The sequence below is a fragment of the Corvus hawaiiensis genome, chromosome 5 (assembly GCF_020740725.1).
Source record: "Corvus hawaiiensis isolate bCorHaw1 chromosome 5, bCorHaw1.pri.cur, whole genome shotgun sequence".
NCBI lineage: Eukaryota > Metazoa > Chordata > Aves > Passeriformes > Corvidae > Corvus > Corvus hawaiiensis.
Window position 1 is genome coordinate 73,680,808 of NC_063217.1, and position 21,320 is coordinate 73,702,127.

General features: G+C 42.2%; 1 protein-coding gene across 16 annotated transcripts in view; it reads right to left on the reverse strand.

Annotated features, from left to right (window-relative positions):
- Positions 1-21,320, reverse strand: part of LOC125326132 (ankyrin-2-like) — a 277,846-nt gene that overhangs the window by 167,498 nt on the left and 89,028 nt on the right. For 8 of the 16 annotated variants that reach the window (XM_048304053.1, XM_048304052.1, XM_048304051.1 and 5 more), the window contains exon 1: positions 17,391-17,518. The exons of 3 other annotated variants lie outside the window; for them this stretch is intronic. In XM_048304053.1, coding sequence (XP_048160010.1) covers positions 17,391-17,471 — 81 coding nt within the window. In that variant the 5' untranslated portion in view covers positions 17,472-17,518. Of the gene's footprint in view, positions 1-17,390; positions 17,527-21,320 lie in introns of those variants that run through there. 5 more of the 16 variants (XM_048304045.1, XM_048304033.1, XM_048304034.1 and 2 more) reach the window with 3 other exon arrangements.

Sequence of the window (21,320 nt, forward strand, 5' to 3'; positions counted from 1 at the left end):
TACTGATTCCCCAATACAAAAGGTAAATATTTATAAAAATAGCAAATAATTCATTACAGTAAACAACCTCTTGCTGCCTGTCCAAGGCTCCAGCAGCCCAACAAACTGACAACTCTTCCAAACACATACAGAACTAAGCCCTTCTCAGAACAGAACTCAAAGTAATTGGTTTCCTATCCCTGCCTCCAGTCTGACACTTCCAGCTAAGCCAGAACAGCGATCTGAGCGTGAGGCTTTTGGTGCCTGAGGAGAAGCGAATTGTTGATGCTTGGGATGGGGATTTGCACCCTGTGCGGAATCAGCTCATCAAATAACTTCCCACAGAAACTCAGGAATGTTTTAGATAACTTGCAGTGAAAACATCTCTCTGTGGTTATAAAAAATTTATAGTGAAACTTTTTCAGGTGCATAATGGCTTGTCAGTACAACACTCTTAATGAGGCATCTTAGCAGATCATAAAAATCTCTTCCACTGTAAAAGTTGCCTTTGCTTCTTACAGATGGGGAGAAAAAAGAAAAAGAGAGAACAGCCAAGAAATAACTTACATCCTGCTGAAACATTTCTGCAGAGAAAACTCATTTTAAACAACAACAATCACTGTCACTCAGGACTCAAAATTAATGAGGAACCTTGGGATGGCAAAAAAAAATCCCCAAGCTAAAAGTATTTTTGGATGCTAAGCACCATGCAGCACTCATGAGAGCAATCTGCACAAGAGAGCCACACAATCTGGGTTTACCTGGAGGCTGATTGACCTGCTCTAGATTACCTGTTTTGATGTTTTACCTTGATTTGCCTCAGGACATCTCTATAAATAAGCCTAAAAACTGCCCCCACACTTTTCCACTGAACTAGCATGCCAGAAACTCGCATCATGGACAGTGATGCCTTTGGCTCCAGTAAACATGAGATCATCATGAGATGTAAAGCGCAAAACACAGCTATTTTTTGTATTTATTACATAATTAAGATGTTGACAAATATATAAATATATATGATTTACATACACACACAAAATTCCAAATTAAATGCCAAGGCAGAGATGCATCTTTAGGTAACTACAGAGTAAGAACTCATTTGTAAGCGTTACAGCCTGAGCGGCTGTCACTGGTGTGATGTATTTTTGCTTTATTTTAAAATCACACTGAACAAAAGGTCAGCCCTCTGTTATCACCTGATATGGATCTGCTGGACAAGCCAAAGGAATCATGCTGATTAGAGCTTGGTGAAGACCTGTCCTTGGAAATGGTCCTACAGTAGAAGGAACATGGTAATTAGGACAGTTACTTTCCATACCATTTCAATCCTCTATCAGACCCATTTGATCACTTACAATACACCACCTTAGCAATTTTCTTCCACCCCAGGGTGGTAACATCACTGATCCAAAGGCTGGCCATGCTGTTCCAGGAGGCTCAGTAGCTTTCTCTGAAAGACTGGGCTAATTACTATAATCCCCTGCAGTGTTACTGAGGTGGCAAAATCTCAAGAGACTGGAACTGGCGATGATGGAGTGACAATAGGCTTGGGGACAAAGCCTCTATATTGAAAAACTGGATGTGCTCAGTACCAGCAGCTGTAACTGATATTGATTTCCTTTGTTTTCCTTTCTTTTCCTTATATTCAAAAGGTATAAGTATATAGTAGCAGTCAAATAGGTTGCTAACGAAGCTGTGGAAAACAGTTACAATTCAAAAGCAACAAAATATAGGAAAGGTTGAGTTTTGTGATTTGTACCGAAGTTCTGGAACTAAGGAAAAGGAGAGGGGAAAAAAAAAAAAAAAAAAAAAAAAAGGAAAAGTGAAGCTCTGGAACAGGCTGCCCAGGGCAGTGGTGGAGCCACCATTCCTGGAGGGATTTAAAAGATATACCGATATGACACTTGGGAACATGGTTCAGTGGTAGGCTTGACAGTATTGGGGGAACAGTTGGATTCAATGATCTCTAGAGGGTTTTTCCACTCTAAAGGATTCCATGATCCTATGCACAAAACGGCAGAGAAAGCAAAGTTCCTGGCTGATCCACCAAAATTTTGAAACACACACACAAAAAAAAAAATCTACTAAAACAGTAAAATTATAAGGATATTGAGCAAGGCCCTGCTGCCCTACCTTGGAATATTTGTGCCCTTTGAGATCCCAAGTACACGGTGACTGTCACGCTTCTGCAGGCCCTGCTCCGCTTGTGTGTCCACTGGGCCCCCCAGGCAGCTGCAAAGCTGCCCCAGTGGCACCTGCATGGCTCAGCAGAACTGGGACTGGAAATGGCTCCCTGCTGACTGGATCGCAGGGAAAATTGGATAACCTTCACAAAACTACACAGAGGACTTCCGTAACAATGAAGCAGTCCTGACATAAAGGGAATAATGATCAGAAGGAGCAGACAAAGTCAATTTGTTCAGAACCTAATCATGTCAAATAAATTACAGTTACAGGGGTGGTTTTATTTTAGTAAGGTCTTTCAAATGGACCTGCATAAGCAAACTGGTATGGGATAGATGGAGATAAAACTACAAAAATAAGGCTATTTCATATTCTTTACTAAGCATCTCTGACCTATGGGTGCTGGAGATGACATACTGGATTTGTAGAAATTTCATCAGCTTGGAAGATAAAACACATGTGAGGAGCTCCCTCAATGAGAAGAGGAGAGGACGGACTCAGATTCTCCCTACTCATCACACTGTCCAAAACCTGGTTTAAACTTCAACAATCAGAACTGGGCAAAATTTGACAAAAGAGTTTAAAACCTATCCATCAATAATTCTACCCATCTGAGAGGAGCTTTTCTGGTTTTCTGCCAGTACAGATGATACAGAAATACAGCTCTACACTCACACACTTCATACGTTCTTCAGCTCTAATTGCTAGTGTTCATGCAGTCATCTACTAATTGCATTACTTGTTATTTCCAACACAAATACAGGCCAGAGATATCTCCTTACTCCATGTGTCTCTTCAAAAGCATTGCCTGGTTGTGCAAAAAAAAGCCTTCAGAGAAAAATAATCAGAGGAAAAAATTCCAAGCCTGCTGCAGATAACGCTAATTCCAATGTACATCTTAGTTATGAAGATTTGCCTTTGATTCGGACACTTGTTTCAAGAAAATTAACATACAAACCAGAAATTATCATAGATAAGACAAAGGATGAAATTAATTTTAACATTTCTGTCTTTTTTTTTTTTTCCCCCCTACTTTATTTCAGTGAAAATGGGGGCTGGTGCTTTTCATACACCAACAACGAATTTGTCAGGTGAATGTTGGTACCATCTCAAGTGGTTTTTGTCATCCAGCATAAAAATCGACCATCCCTTTGTTAACGTACTCTGACTGCTTTGTTGACACACAGAAGGTGTAACAAAGTCATAGAATCATAGACTGGTTTGGGTTAGAAGGGACCTTAAAGATCAAAGTCAGCAGCAGAAGTTCATCAATTTGCAACCAGTTATGCTTTTAAAAGCCTAGTGAGAAAGTAGGTCTTCCTAGTCTGAAAAATGAGGGTAAAATAATGCTTGAATCAAATTAGTTAAAATTCTTTCTGGCTAATTCTGTTCACGTTATTGAAATGCCTTAAATTTATCTCAGCAAACCACAGAGCTGATAGTCCTAATGTTCATTAAAGAACTGCACAGAGAGAAATGCCCCAGTGTGAGATGCACATGTACACCTACAGGAAAAAAGCACACACACCCCACACCCATTAAACACTTCTTTTAGAAAAACTGTTAATTCTATCTCAACATTTCTCAGCCTTCCTCATTTTTAACTTCCATTACAACTATCTAAAGTCAATCCTCCACTTTCTATCTGCAAAAAAACACCAAAATGGGCATGTTCATCCTTCACTACGAAAGTCATTAACAAAGAACAGCGTTTGGCTCCAAGATTCGCTTTAAAATCAGCACTGCTCATGCTAAAATGGCACAGTAAAAGCACAGAAATGTCTTTTACCAAAGGGAATTAGAAGATTGCAGCCTGGGATTTAAGAAAGTCTCAGTGACATAATACCCTTTTAAACTGGCTGTGATTAGCAGGTTACTCTGAATATTCTCAGCACCTTCGACTATACATTTCTGAGGTGACATACACACACAAACTCATACTGACCCACAAATGTTTAAATAAATGCAGCCAAACTGATAGAAACCTTCTGAAAACATTCTTGCAGGCTTTTAAATATTAATTACATTTTAGAAAAAGTAAACAACGAGAAATAAATATGTATAGGGTTTCAAATTAGTATACACATGCAAATACAGAGTAGATGACATGAAGCTGAAGTGTCATGCCCAGGTTACTCTGAACAATAACACCTTGAGAGCTGCAATACAGAAATACAAAAAATTAGTGAACCTGAGAGAGAATTAGATACATTTCAAACTATCTACTCATTAAATACCAAAAGAACTAAAATACCATGCTGCTTTATAGCCTTCCACTTTTTTAAAACAGCAGTCCAAATGAATTCCAGTGCTATTTCCCCTCTTTGGCATATCTTCAAATAAAACACCACCTGGCTTAATTAAGCACGATTGAAAATATATCGCTCATTGTGGAGGAGCTGAAAATCTTGTCACCACTGGCAGGAGGAAACAGGAGTCTGGAGCTCCCAGATCAAAAGTTTTCTGGAAATGACTACACACAATACTGGGGCTTCATTTCTTTATATTCTAAGCCAAAATGAGATCTTTTTTTAAAGAAAACAAGGTGTGGGAAGGCACATCTTCTGCTACAGACTGGGAAGGTGGTGTGGGGAAGCTGCTCTCATTAATCATGGCCGTGCCCAGGCTGCCACCGCCTGCTGTCACACCCCTTCTCAGGGAGCCCAGCACCTGCACAGGGGTGACAATCCCAGTAGCATAAGGACAAGAGCTTGAATAAACTCTGAACAAAATGCCTGGCTGGCAGCCAAGGCCAGTGAGACAGAGGTTTTAGGCATATTCCTTAAAAACATCAAGAGAACAAATGAAAGAAAGGAGCGCTAAATCATATTTTCAAAATTATGTCTACAGAATAGAGAGATGTTGATAAAACCCCTGTATTTTTTAGAATCAAAACCCAATTCTTTTTTCAAAAGTTATTCCTTTTTGGCTTTCCAATTACTTTCCTAAAACCCTTTTCATAATTTTCTGTGAGTCTCCATTTTATTTCACTGCGACTGTATTACCTGCCAGCAAACCAGTTGCGAAACCCCTATGCTTAATAAGTTCCCAGAGGCTACAGAAAGATTTCTTCACTTAGAACAGCTGAAGAAATAGTTCTTTATTTGAGCAGACAGATACATGGAAGGCATTTAACCACCTAAGAAAAAAATCCACTGAGCACTGCACCAAGTGACAGAGGCTGGAGCGGACAAAGGGCTTCAGCAACCATTTGAACCTTGAAGGCCAAACCTAAAGGATTTAGGTCAACTTTAATAGATGTTGAATGAGATCAATGTAAATAAAGTATGTTTCTTTCACCTCTCTCCTGAAATGTTTTGTAAGATAAAATGTAATTAAAACAGAATAAACTCCTAATAATCCCTGCTGTTATTTGTAAGGATTTTCCACACCTAGAATTTTCTTTGTCATTCTCCTGTATCAGCAGCTCACTGTGCTCTGGAGCTCATCCTCTCCACACTCATTTCATGCTAATAATTGCCTACATTGCCCTCCCCACTGCTCTCAACCACAGCCAACAGGAGACTGAAATTCTGGACACCAAAAACATCACAATAAGTAAAACTTAAGTATCTTCTCTGTTAGCACACACACCCAATGACATCATCCTTGTTCCTTGACGTTACTCCTGCACTGACAGAAATCTCTGTCACAAGTGCTGCTGTTCCCAAAGCTCTCACAATTCACATACCCTCCCCCTCCTCCCTGTTGTCCTTGGAGCACTACATGGATGTGCCACATCTGAGATCATCCTCAACGCTGTACTGCCTGTACACCAAAAACTCTGAGGAAGGCTTCCAGCAATGCAGAACAATGCAACAACTTGGGTGAAGTCACCTTCCAGCCGTGTGAAAGGAACCCCTCCAACCAGTCACACCAAACCTGCTACAGCCAGGGGCTGTGTCTGATGTGACAGGGCAGTGTCGGTGTTCAAATTCAAGCACAATAAAGAGGAACCTCACTTCATATTTTTGGAAACAATCACACAAACTGATTTGCCAAAAACTCATTCTGATTTCCAACAGTAGTGGGAGGCTCGTAGGAAAGTAGAGAAAGAGAACTCTGAAGGTTACAAAAATAATAATAATAATAATTTTAAAAAACAGTGAAAATAACTCTCCCCAGAAGAAACTGTTGTAATGCCACCTGGAATAATCCACCTATACATTTCACCACCTCAAAGCAGTATGTGATAGATTTAGTCAATCCTTACTGCTGAGATACAAGAGGTCAGAGCTGAGAACTGCCTTTAGAATTTAAAGGGGAATTTACATGTTTCATGAAGAGAATTAACTGCATGTTTCCACAGGTATCTGCTGGATTAATGGCACACGCTGGAAAATGGACTGATGGTATTACATGTTTTCCACAAACACCAATATAGACTAACGGCTGTCATTACTACTGCAATAAAACCAGCCAGTAATTTTATTAGGTCACAAGGAAGAATTTCCAGAGAAGGATTAAACACCTGGCCCCAGAATTTATCAATCTAAGTATACTGAAAACCAGTCCTAATTCAGCTATTCATGTAGCCATAAATGTCAAAGGTAAACAAGAAAATATTCAACTCATTCCTGATGGCATAAATCTCAAAACTATTAAAAAGCAGTCAAAATTACTAAAGTTAATGGAATCCTTCCAGGAAGTTCAGCAAGCTTTGACTCAGGCTCTAAATATGAGCTGTGGGTTTTGTTTGAACACAGCTAAAATAAAGGCCCACTTTCCATGGCACCTCCAACCTGAATGAGTCCCTGAATACTTTGAGTAACCTCTGAGAAAAGACTTTGGGCTCAGAAGGTCTTTGGGTGAAAAGCAAAGGGCAGGGAAAGCACAGAGAAGAGGCAGGGTTTTAAAGAGGAGGGCTGTGAGGAATAAAGGCTCCTGAAGCTGGTCCCCAGCAGTAGGAGGGATGCAGAAGAGCTGAGGCTCGCTGGATTCTCAGCCTTGTTTTGGCGCTTGCACCTGAGGCTGCCCCAAGCAAACCACTGCAAAGCAACTGCCTGAACTGCCTGCAGTGATACCAATTTCCTCCCATAAAGCACATTAGCTGCAAGAGTGAAAAATGCTGTTTGAGAAAATGAGTTCATATTAATATCACCACTATCAGAATGGCAGCCCAATCTCAGTTGGTCGAACCAAGCATTATAGCAATGTAAATCTCACTCTCATTTCATGTTCCTGCAAATCACATTTTCGACAGAAAAAGAGCACTAAATAATTACCTGCTTTTCAAGCTGTTCCAATAAAGGGTTTTGTAAGCACATAATAGTGAAAAACATCTCCCTGATGATCTAGTCAAGCACTGAAAGCCTCACAATAAAATCAGCCTCACCTTCTCAAGGCTCTCAGCTGCTCATTTCCATCCCTTCCCACCCTGTGTCCTGTACAAGGCAGAAGAGGGGAGCTCAAGCCCAGGTGGATTTCTTACTGTGCTTCCCAGGAAAGAACATTCAACTGGTGGCAGCGTTGTCTCACACCATTTGTCCAACTGTGGCCTCAGGCTTGGAACAGAGAGACCCAAACCCATAACCCCATCACTTTCAGAACTTGTTTCTGAACATGATTACAAATGCCCCAGCTGCATTATGGACTTGGGACACAGGGAAGACTTTGGAGACTTTTCAGACTAGAATCGTAGGAATTCGGTTTCCTTCTGTATTAACTAGGGCTTCTCTTTTGGGGAGATCAACTACATCCATTTTCTCAGAAAGTTTCAGTAAAAGCTTAACCATTTGTTCCCTCCTTTGGGAAAACTAAACTAAACTAAACTAAAATTCATCATCATATTGATCCTCCCAAGAGGACAAGTGGGAGAAAAGAAACGAAGGTCCCAGTTCAAATGTGCTTTCCCATGTGAATGATCCCTTAACTATGGGTTCCAGCATCAACATCCAACACATGAAGCTTCCCTTATTCCAACTCATACTGTTACATACATATGGTTTGTAACCATATCTTCATCACTTGGATTATATCAAAAAGATGAATTTCATTAATTGTATTTACCACTTACATTCAGCAATTGTTTGGTTTGGATTTTTTTAAATGCATCTGGTTTCTATTTGGATGAAACTACAATGTGCAGAAGAGATTTCCAGCAGGAATTTTTTCCTCAATCACCAAAAGAAATTGGGATACCATACACAGAAGTGCAGTATAAGTACAATCCAGACTGTATTATTTCAGGTCAGAGGTAGTAACTGGTCTTTAACAATGATTTCTAGGAAAGGCATGCTGTACATCGCTATCCTAATTGCTGTCAGCCACATTTCAAATGGGCCACACTCCTAAGCTCCTTCTGCAAAGGAGCAATCTTGAAGCGTACATTAGTGCATAATGAGTTCCTGGCAGCTGTTTTCCAACTAAAAGCCATCGCCTGCTGCTTCTGTTGGGGATGTGGCCATGAAAAAAGCAGTTCTGCTGACAAGCAGCAGGGAGAGAGGCGTGTACAAATACACAGCATCACATGTAATTAACCACAAGCCCTCACACACTTACACCTCCAGACACAAGTGCAGTGACTGCAAGCTCTGCAAGGGCCACGGTTTCCTCAAGAAACACCTGTTGCACCATCACAAGAGGTTAATTAAAAATGAATGCAACAATGAAAGCCTGGCTTGTGTTTCAGGCAGGGAACAGAAGGTACAGGAGGGAATATTCACACCTTTCCTCCCCAACTCTGAAGGAAACGTGCCACCCAAGAAAATGTGTAACTCTACGCTTGACCCATTTAACTTGCATTTCACACCAAATAAGAGGCTATCAGCAGATCCAAGGGCTGAGTGGGAGGCTGTGATCTCTAACCAGGGCAGTGACCTTTAGACAAGGCACAGAACACGTTTCCATCTTTCTCTTCCCCTTGTTTTCGCAAGTGCTGCAGTCATCGTTCTGTCTTCAGCCTGGGTAAAGCAGTTAAAGCACAAATGGAAATGCCAGCTCATAAAGCGCCTTTCTTCAGTGTTTCAAAGCTAATGAGCATGAATCACAGATTGATTGGAAAATATGTGCCCATTCCAGAGCTTCTGTTCTGATATTCGCCCTGCTCTGCTCTGTCAGAGGGGCAGAGCAACAAGAGCTCCTGATGGCTGATGGCAGCTGGCAGGGCCCCGCTGGCTTTACCAAACCCATGCTGACATCCAGCACAGACTGGAGCCCACTGTGCTCCGTTGCCATGCTGCGGAAACACACACAAACAGCCTGGGACACGGCACCACAACACGCACCCGAGTGCACACACACACGTCCCAGGGCCTCCTTCTCCTGGTCTTGATGCCCATTCATTCACTTTATGATTAGGTCATACCAATGTCTCCACCAGCACAATCAGACGAGGTTTCTAATGGCTCACGCCATGAATAACTGCCACTGTTCCTTGACATTTATACGCTGACATCTGCTCTCCCATACTGAAAGCTGCCAGATGTATTAGACATTTAAAATATTTTTAAGAGGAGGACTAGTAGAGTCTTTTGATCACAGGAAAGCAGCACAATTTTTAACACAGGACGAGACAAACAAGGTTCAGAATGGCATATCCTACAGAAAGGTGTAAATTGTTTATAAACATCAGTTCCCACTTCCATTTACTACTTCAAAACTATTACCAATGTTCTTTGCTGCCTCCACTACACTGACACACTTCAAACCCTGCTCTATAAAGGAACCCTAGGAGTGGAACAATTAGCAGATTTAACTGATCATGAAGCTATATTGCTGCAGGAACCTGCACTCCTGGTGCCAGCTGAAATCCATACACTCTGCTTGCTGAGATCCAGTACTACAGTGTAATATAAATGCATGGCAGCCAAGCCTCAATGAAACAAATAAAAGCAACCAATCCCTTCTGAAGCGCTCAGCTTGTGGCAGAAACCTATACACTGTTTAACCTAGAAAATCACTTCCAGCTGCAATTACTGTCTTTTACTCTATCCTTTCCTTTGGAGCTGATCCTATTCCCCAGAGAGCACTTCATTCATGGGCTAAATTGGGGTGGGTGGGTGTGTGCATGTGTGTGAACTAAACCCAGAGAAAACAGAAGTAGGCTACAAATTGTGTACCTGCTTGTAACCCAAGTGTAGCCAGCTGGAAGGAACCACAGAAGAGGTGAGATAATGTGGGTTGGTGTCTACCTTTGCTCCCTAAATTGATGCATGCCAAATGAACATTTTTATTTCAGGAAGGTTTGGGGAAAACAATCAATTGCCAAACCGACTGGCAACGCCCAAAAGGATACACTGCCTTTTTATGTAAAATGTAAAGATATAATACTACGTTTTCCATCCTCCAAATTCACATTTAAAATAGAGAAAGATGAATTTGACAATCAATTACATGTCCTTACAACTAGGATTTTTTTACCAAAATTGACCTGAAGTAATTCACTGCCTCTCTCATGCAATTTTAGAAATTGCTCTCAGGGAGCCTTGCACATCAGCCCACCTCCATCTACTTTTTAAATATTTTTCCCTCCTGTATTTGGGGCCAGAGAACAATGAAATGAAGTGGAAATAAATGAGAAAATGAAAAGATACTAGGATCCCACTGGATGAATAACAAAACTGCAAATTTCTACTGAAAACTGAAATACTGGATTATTCCTACACACTGGAGGCATAATGACAGGAAGTTCAAACTTTCAGCTCAGCAATTTCTGTCACCAAGACAAAAGAAGCCTACTTAATCAGCTAGGAAATATTTTGAAATAATTAATTCCTGAAAATAAATGATAATGGAAAAGCCTCTGGCCATCTTAGTATTTTTTTGGCCTCCCTCTGTTCCTTGCATTTCAGAGCTCCAGGGCTCGCAGTGTGTAACCTAAATATCTACGTGCTGCATATGTCAGTCTCGATTTGTAGAGTCCCTAGCCAGAGATGCCATCAAAAGCATCAACACAGCATGCCCAGCACAGACAGGGACACAGTGCCACAAAAACAAGGCATCTCTGATGGGGACAGGCAGGTTACAGAGGTGGACACCATGAGGGCAGGGAGGCAGAGACAGCATGTGGCTGCCTCCAGCATGGCCCCAATGTCCCTAGAGAGCCAGGACAGGCAGCTTTAAGCCCAGCTCAGCCTCTGTCACCGCAGGAACGCGTGACAAGGCTGTGAGATGCGTGAGCGCGATACAAAAATGTGATACTTGACAGCCCCAGGCATCCTGCAGGGAGAAAGGAAAGCTGGCTGGGGAAAAAGGGACTTGGTTCTCTGACTCAGTTGATGTTTGCCAAACATTGGTGAAAACGAGCAAGAACTGTGAATGATAAATCAGGAGCCTGGAATGCGCAGCAGGCGGATGCAGGCTCAACCAGCCACGCCATCCCCTGTAACAGTCACCACTGATCCAGATCATCTCCTCCTTGTTACCTTCACAGTATTTAATCTGTGAAATGCACCACTGGCACAAGTCTGCTAATACACTAAAACAACTCCATCCCTTTGCAGATTCCTATTACTCTGTTATGAAAACAAGAACATTTTTAAAACAATACGTATATTACCTTTAAAGGCCACAATGAAGGAATTTAACCTACCAAGTAGTTGTGTTCCTTCTAAGACTTGTTCATTGCTCATGGCATCGATACAACAGAGCACAGCAACGGCTGAAGTGACCCTGTTACACGGGAATATATAGACCTAGAAAAGCCAGGCTCAGCCATGGGGCCCAGACCATGTGCACTCTTGTCTTACACACTTTACGATGCTAAAAAACACCCCACAACAACACAAAACGCTCTAGTCCAGATGTTCGGCTCTAGCACACATCATTATTTGTAGGAACCCAGAGTGCCCAGAGTATTTCTCTGCCTGTTTTTAAGGGTTCTTGCCCCCCCCCCGAACAACACTGTTTTAGCCCCCAACCTTGGAAAAAGTTACCAATGATCAGACAAGAACTAGAAAATACAGTGGTGTGAATTAGGTGACAGACTACTATGTAAGATTGTCAAAGGGTGAAAAATATAGAGGTTTTGGGCTTCTCTTTGTAGTAAATAGATAAGAGTAAAAAATATCAAAATGAAGGATTGTTGTTGTTCTCTAAATCTTCTTCTTCTTCTACTCCATGTTCTGCAGTAAAAGTAGTTTGGAATGATTGGATAGAAAATTCCGCAGTTCCTCGTCGTGTTACTGAATAATTGGTAGGAAAATGAAAATAATGTAGGTTTTTAGTAACTATTGGTTAAATTATCTTTAAAAAGCTGTGTAAATCTTGATAGAGAAGCCTCACTCCTGCTTTTCTGTGCTCTATGCTGTACCTGGGTCACGCTAGTGGCTCTTGTCCTCTGAAAGACTTAATAAACAACTATCTGGAAGCATTGAAACTCCAGGAAAAGTCTCGGTTCATCTTTGAAACTCCTTGCAAGGACTTTCAGCAAATTCTGAAATCCCATCCCAAGGGACTTGATTTACAGCACAGTACAGTGTCAATTATTTTCCCTGCCTTGTTGCTCTAAGTAAATGGAAATTGTTTATCCAGAGCATCACTCACCATGGAGCTGTTGTGATGGAAGCATGGGGCATTTGCTGATGCAACTTGGGAAACAGAGGTGAGACGTTCTATCCCACAGTGGAAGAAATACACATCATTGATGGTTGTTACCATCACACATAGCAACTAAAGCTAAATACAGCAAAGCATTTGCAGCTACAATGTTAGTTTTACACCTGGCACAAAATGTGCTGGAAGACTCGTGATAGGAATGAAAGGCAAAGGGAACAAGCAAATCCTGATTTCAATAGTGCAAGAACAGCAGTGGAGTTGCATCAGATTCATGATAGTGCAAACCATGTTAAAGCACAGGGCAGACATTTAGGAATACGACTGGTTTGACCCTTAACACTCTTAACAAACCTGTCCATGACTAAAAAACAAGTTCATTTTTTTCTCTATCTATTCTCTTCTTTATAGAGCAAATTCTAGAACCATTCCTCTGCCTGTTTACTTTCATGTAAATTGGATTAGCTCCTCTGAAAGCAAAGCAGTTCCAGTTCTCTCCCACTGGTTCAGCTGAAAGAAGAGTAAGACCTTCCAGCCTTACAGCAGCTGTGTTACCAGTAAAATTAGCAATATTGAACACCAGTGAGTTGAGTTAACTTGAAACTACCACTTTTCCTTTGTAACGAAGTTTTTTAGAGATCTACTGCTGAAAGAAAGAAAATCCTGTGGTTTTTCTCATTAGCTCTTTTCTGCCTGTTCAATTTACTGCTTATTGACTGAAGGAAAAGCTCCTTTCTTCTAAAGCTAGAGGACATGATCTCTCTCAGGTGGCACACTCCGGTTCCATGCCAGCTGGATCACCAAACAGCACAGCCGAGAGCAGTGTGGCCACAGCTATTTGTCTGTCACCAGTATAGCAGCAGAGTGGGGCAAAGAGCAGCAACTAGAGAAGGCACAGGGGGACTTTTCAAGTGTGGAATGAGGGCAATTCAGAGAAACACCACCCAGAAAACTGGAACTGCTGTCCTACCAGCCCCCACGCCAATTTCAGGAGAGATGGTCACTGGTTCAAACCCTTCTTTTGACAGCATTCAGTTTTCCATTAAATTTGGTAGGTGCAAGGGTGAAATAACCAGGTAAACAAACATTTTCAAATACTTAAATAGCCACACTTGCCATCAATTAAAGTGCTGTGCAATATTACTATGGCACTGTAAATGATACAGAGGGAAAGCACAGAATCATGGGAGCAAGAGGGACCTCCTCGAAGGAGTTGAATCCGGTCCAGTGATATGTTAGAGAAATCATATCTCATACATAATTAAGTTTTTCTTGGCTTTCTATCTGATTAAACCTATTAGAAGGCTGCAGAGGAGCCTCATTTCCTTTTCCCCTCAGGTTGCCTTTGCTTAAGCACACTAAAGCTAAACTCCTCTGGATTCTGCATAGGACAAGCTCACTCTTCTGGCAATCCCTCTCTGCATGTTTTGTGTACATTGAGATTCTTGTTCCTGAACATAAGTGACCAACATGACACTTGTATTCCAAAATGGGTCTCAATTACCTTATGCACGGAAGAAAAAGTCTTAAGTAATCGAAATTAATTAAAAGGATTAGCTTGTACACTGTAATGACTGCATTATCAAGTATACAGCTTCCACTGGAAGTACTTCACATAATGCAGCCAATTTTATTTAAAATAGGACATTATGCTTAGGTTAGAAAAGGAAGTCTCATTTCTTTTCCTTTAAATCGACATTACAACTTCCTCCAAGTCTTTTCCAATATGGGTCTGACTCCAAGATTGTAATTTTTCTTAAAGAATGAGCAATACAAGTGAAAAGACTGGAATTCTGCAATAAGCCAAAATGGATTATTTCTGCATTGATCCATCAACAGTGTGGTTTATGAAGAGCCTGTAAGTTTAGGAAGAACTTACGGCTCCTAGAAACCCCTTTGCCATCAGTGCTTTCAATACTAGATATAGGAATATACTTCATTTTCCACATGATTAACAGTAGTTGGTTTTCATCTGAAACATTGTAGGATGAAAAAAACCATCCTTGAAATGAATTCTATAAATTTAGTATTTGAGCCCTTTGCAACAGACTTGGCAAAAGACAGAAGGAAAACACTAACACATTACAAATTCCAGATCACTTGCTGCATTACTCCTTCAACACCAATCTCCATTAAGTTACACCAGCAGCAGAACAAGCCCTGTCCACTACTGCACCCTGTGCTCTCCAATACTAGAATTGTGTGAACATGAACTTTCTTCCCAGGAACACTAATTTGATCATATCCCAGTTATCACACAAAGGCAAAACTGGAAAACTGGACACAACCCCACCACTGGATTAACAAACCTATTAAAGCAGCCCACTGACTCACCAGAACACACAAAGCCACAACCATCACCAAGGATTAAATTTGGCTTTGCGTAGGTAGTAATTTTCCCCATTTAATGGAAATTCCCATTATTCCTATCCTGTATGAAGACAAAACTGAAGCCTTCTTATTTTAAAGTGTGCACACATTAAAAAACAGGGTACTGCTGAAAATTAGAGAGAGTTGTGCGTGGCTTCCTAGCTAGGACACCATGGTGGAATACAGAAGATCCAGCTAGACGCCGTATCTGAGAAGAGCTGCTCTTTGTCTCTCCCAATACACAGATCAAACTCATCTAGATCAATTAATATTTAATTATCCACACAAAAGGGATCAACTTCCACAGAACAGATAGAGGGCATATTGGCTGGCGCAATGCAGCTTTGTTCAGCAAAAGTAGTTCAGGACCTGAAAACAGGCTACATTACTTGGGATTTTGGAGCTCTTGCACATGGCACTTGTGTCTCTGTTCCCAAAATAAATTGTGCCTACCTAGTCAAAACACAGAGGAATTCAACCTGGAATTCTTGTACTCTTGGCTATTCCAGGGTCTATCTCTCTCATCAAGAAAGCTACCAATTTTGAGGTTTTCAGAATATAATTTGTAGAATTTTAAAAGAAACATCAAAGGCAGGAGCTGTATTTCTTCATGAACCCACTAAGGGTGAAAGACTGGTGAGAGCTTATCTAAAACAGACCTGAGCCACCAACATCTACTGCATCCAAACTCCGGGATTAACAATATTTTTGCTTAGTATCTGTCAATTGAAAGTGCCTCGTTTATATTTTCTAGTTGTAAGAGGAAACACCCAAGCATTTATTATACTTTTGAAAAACGAAGATGAATCAGCTGTTGGAAGACTCGGAATATGGAGACTCAATATAAGAGATGCTTTCTAAGCATTCATTTGGCAGCTGTTGCAACCTTGAAAGGCTCTGGGCCACTTTACTTAGAAAACAATGGAGAAACAAGAAAGCATAAATGCAGAGATTAAAAAAGAAGCAATCCGAACACCCACTTTGACTCCTTAGACCTTCAAAACCTCTCTCCTAATATGACATTGTTCCCAGATAACCTAACAGTCCAATTAAAACATCGGGTATGCACCTAATCTTTTGATTTTTGCCTCCTTATATGGATTTCCATACCCACACAAATAAACCTTTCAAATTCAGAGGCGAGACAAAGCAGGTATCCTCTTTCCTACTAGGTTCTGCTTAAATATAAGGCCATGATGCTATATAAAATCCCCCACTGTGTGGAGATCCAGGCAATATTCCAAGCACAATGGGGTGGGGTGAGGATGTTTTTGTTCAAATTCTCGTTTAGACTGGATTCTCTCATACCCTTGTGGTTATAGGTACAAAATCTTCCCTCTGTGATAAAAAAGGGCCTAACAGTGTCACCTATTGCAAAAGAGCTTTTCCTCACCAGGTCAAAGCCCTTGCAGAAGTCCCTGAATACGTGTCTGTGCGTTATTACAATCTGTAACAATTTGTCTTGCCCACATACAGTGTGGGTTAAAATGCAAATTCTATGCAAAATGAGGGACTGAAAAATTCACCAGTGTATGCTGTGCGTGGATTAAATAATTCTTCTTCACCCTGTAAGCAGTCCCCTACATTTCAGAGCTGTAACTCAGGTTATAACAATTGACATAAAAGAAGGGGAGGGGAGAATAACTGTAAACCCGTTTATGTCATAATTATGCAGCACCACAGGCATCTCTCCTCCTAAAGGGGAGAGAAAGCCCAAACAGAAATAAATAGCAGCCTGCAATTAAAGCCATTAAAAAGCGATTACCTCAACCGGGGGGTTGAAGCAGCGGGCACGGCAGGCTATACCTTGCAAATCAACCATTTGTGACAGAACGACTGGACACGCAGAGAAAGTGCCTTGGGAACTGGGTGTGGCTGGGCAAATTCACGTTTTTACCCAGGTATTTGTCATTAGCATCACCGAATTACCACGGATGGTACAATAGCCAGCAATGGATTTCTATGACTGTTTATAATATGACCTTAAGAACCATCTCCGGAAAAATAAACCAAAGGTTTATAAACCTCCGTCTCTGTAGCTTGAAGGAAAAGGGATGTGTAGCAGCACATGAGCCAATATCACCTTCTGTCAAAACAAACCACCCGCTCTCTTAAGGGCAGCCGAGGGAAACCTGCGCTGAGCAGCATCCGCTGCCGAATGACACCAACTTCAACAGAACAAAAAACACAGAAAACCCCCTCGGCTCAGCCATCCGGCTCGGTTATCGCAAGGCTATCGATTCCGCATAGAAACAGACGGGGAGAGAGCCCTTGCTCGCGGAGGCAGGGCAGCAGCATCCCCGCGGGCTCCGCGACCCCAAGCACCGCTCCCCGCCCGGCTCCGCTGCTGATCCCGGTCCCACCTTCTTGGGTCTCTTCCTCCGCTGGCTGCCGCCGTTGCACTTCTCGCCGCCGTCGCTCTTCTGGGCCACCTCCTCGTTCATCCTAGCGAGCGGCACTGCCGGCGCCGTGCCGTGCCATGCAGGCTCCGCGCCCAGCCCTAGCCGAGGGTGGCACCGCCGGGGCAGGGCCGGGGGCGGGCACAGCGACAGCGGCGGCGTTGCCGTGGCGGCGGCGCGGGGACGGGTGGGGACGGCGCACCCGGGCAGGGGGTGATGCTCCGCGGGAGAAACGCTGTCGGGAGTCACAGACTGGCTGGGGTTGGAAAAGATTGTTAAAGCTCATCTCCTAGTTCCAACCCCCTGCCATGGGCAGGGACACCCTCCACTAGATTAGGTTGCTCCAAGCAACCTGCCCCGTCCAGCCTGGCCTTGGACACTTCCAGGGATGGAGCGTCCCTGCAGCACGAGATGCTGCTCACACACCTTCCTTGTCCCCAAACCCATACACGTGAACCGGGTATTTGGTCACAACTGTAACATCCAAGAGACGATTCACTGTCAATATCAAAGCAGACAATGGCAGCATGATTGGCACAGCACAAGGCATTAGTTTGTACTACTAAAATAAATCACCTCCTCCTTGGGTTGGAAGAACAACAGAGCAGCATTCAAATGTAAATGCATTCTTCTATTTCTTCTGATAAATACTTTAAACAGAAAAAAATAATGACACCGTTCCACTTCCAGCTGAAAGAAACAGCCAAGTAACTTGCCCTCCTCAAACAGCAGCAAAGGCTGGGGAACAAAAGAAAAAAACTCCCTTTAACTGCTTACTCAGCAGAGGCTGGAGAAAGTGGAAAGGACCCAGTGAGGCATGAATTCACTCTCCCACAATCGCGCTGTCTGCGAACACAACGAACATCTGCAGCACAACAACAATGTGAGCAGTGTAACTATCTCCAAATCTTTTTTTCTTTTCCTTACTTTAAGAGCGACTTCTTTGTTACCGCAAGCAGTAGTAAATTCTAGACTAAAATGAGAAAACTCATGTAGAAGTAAGGGGAGCTACAGATCCTGAAGAAGGCGGGTGCTATACAACACTGCATCTGTTATGCCATAATTAGAGCTGCAATCACAGTCACAGCAAGGATTTTGGGGAAGACGTACAACAGTCATTTGTTATCAGCATCAGACATCCATGGAATTCATTTGGAACCTGTGGAGATGCAGTTATTCTTTTAATTTACAAACGCAGATGCTAGCTCTAAAGAGAGAGGTCATCTCCTATTTCTCATTTTTGTCAAATTTTGCACAAATTCATCCCCCTGCCCAGCCCTTTCTCATAGCAAGCGAAGCCATTTACAGTCTTTGTCTGACATTTATTTATTCCCAGTAAGTGATTCTTGGGTTAAGTACCATTGTTGAGGTATGTGGTGATTACATAGGTGTGTGTTTTCTTCTTACAGTGCTTCTTACACTATTAAAAAACTGAAATCAGTGATATTTCTGAGTGTAAAGATGAAGTAAACTTCAATCACACGTGATGGTTCTTGTAACTAACAATCATGCATGATGGTTCTGAAAACCCAGAGATCACGTGGTATGGCAGTGATGTAAAGGGGATGAAAAATAAACTATCTAGCTCAACCAAATCCATCACTTGTCCCTCTGTTCCTAAAAGAGATGGGACTTTTCATTATATTTTTAATTATATATTCACTTATAGTCTTCAAGCTGGAAAAAACAAGGAAACAGAATTGCTAGAGATTTCCATGATAGCCAGGAAACAAACAGATTTTCCTGAGAGACTTAAATGATGGAAGGCTTGATGCCTGGTGAAAAGAAGAATTCTCTGGGAGTCACTGTGAGTATCTAAAGGGCAGCACCCTGGGGAGGCAGCCAGTGCTAAGTGCAGGCTACAAGGTGTGAGGGAGGAGTGAGACAGAAAGACACAGTTTGAGGATTTCCAATTTCCATCCCCATTTCTCACCTGACCTTTCCTTTTTTTCTATCAGTGCATGGGAGTTGCACTGTCACACAACTCCCTGATGCATCAAGGGTACAGTGTGACAGTGCCCACAAACAAAATACTGGAAAAACCTGTTGTGACATATATTCCAGCTACAAAACCACCCCAAATCCTCATATACAAGTTTGCTGAAGGACGACAATCTCATTAACCTTAACTGCTCTTAGACCCTCTCCCCAGATCCCAGGCGTTCACCTTTGGCAATGCAGCTTTACCTGTAGGCAAAGAAAACAATGCCCTTGCTCAGTAAAAACACATCAGTACTCTTCATTTCCCATGATCCCAAAAATCCAGCATGAAAACAAACCAACCCAACCTAACCAGCCAGGGAATCACAGCTGGTGTCAACTGACAACAGATCTAGCAGCAGCACAAAATCAGGCCTAACAGCCACACAAGCTGCCTCAGAAATGCCCAGATAGCCAAGGAAGTCCTAAATATTCAGAACTGCTGAAGGCATTCAAACTCACTTAAAGCAGTTTGGAAAAATATATTGTATTTTTCATGTGTATTCCATTTCCTTCACAAAATTTATTAGCTGAAAAAAATATGTAGACATCAACTTCAAATACAGGGAATTACACAGTGATTTTTAACTCGCTTGAAGCAGGGCAGCAGTCACACACCTGATCAGCCCTCAGGAGTTTATGAAGGGGATATCAGCTCTCCAAACCACACCTATGAACCCACAGAACCAGGAGCAAAGGCTGGTGATTTATGATAGGACAGTTCCCATGAATGAGGGTTTAAGTGAGCAGGTGGATTAGCGTGTGGAGACTTCCCACAGATACATCCCATCAGTTATGTTGTTTCCAGGCTGTATTCATTACACCCAAGTCCAGCTGCTTAGCTCAAGTGCCTTAATCCACCCCACATCTGAACCCCAGCCTCAACCGTCAGGTTAACAACATGCAATTACCTCCCTTCAGACAGCTTTGATCAAGGGGATTTCACCCTGGCTTAAATTTACTTTACAGAGCTGAAAAGAAATGATGCAAAAGTGTAAAGCAGCTCCCTGAAAGTCCTTCAGCAGCGTGCTGGTCATTCTCTCTGAAGCACTGCCAGAAGCCTCCTGCAGTACACCAGCATCCAGGGCAGCAATACCACAGGAATCCCTTTAATCTGGTTAAGTGCGGTCAGTCAGAACGGCTTCCTTATCGAGTTTTGCTGGGGTGTTTTCCAGACCCGGGAGCCTTGCTCCCAAATTCATTCCTATTGTCATGCAAACCCAAGCCAAGGAAGAGTGTGCTTGTTACAGCTGCTGGCAGATGGCTCCAGCCTGCACCAAGCAGTGTGACGGTGCAGCTGGGTCACTGCTGCTGTGCAAGATAGCAGGCTTATCACTACCTCAGGCACGTCTACACCGTCAGTCTGACGCTCCATTTCCCAGAGTCATTCCTTATACCGTCATTCTAGGTGGCTGCCACAACTAAAAAATTTAATCCTACAGGACCACCTCCATTCCCACTGAATTTAACAGCAGCACATCCATTAAGATGTTTGTTGGAATGGTGGGAACGTACATAATGAAAATTAGAACCTTATATTTTAGTTGAACTACAGCCTCTTTCTACATCCTGACCTTACTTCATATTCTGCACCTGTACTACCTATACTTTTATTTTAGAAAAATTGAAACAACGTTGTCAGCAAGTCAGAAGACTCCCACATTCACATTTTGGAAACTGAAGGCCAGAGGTATTCTATCAGTGTATCAAATACAAATGGGAGAGAGTAAAGACCAAGACAGGCTCTTCTCAGTGGCACCCAGCAACAGGCACAAATTGAAATGCAAGAAATTCTATTTAAACAGAAGAAAAAACCAACACTTCAAAAGTAAAGGAGCATACTGTCTTGCTAGATTATGAATTCTTAGAGATACTCAACACCTTACAAGGCATGGTCCAGAGCAACATGCCCTG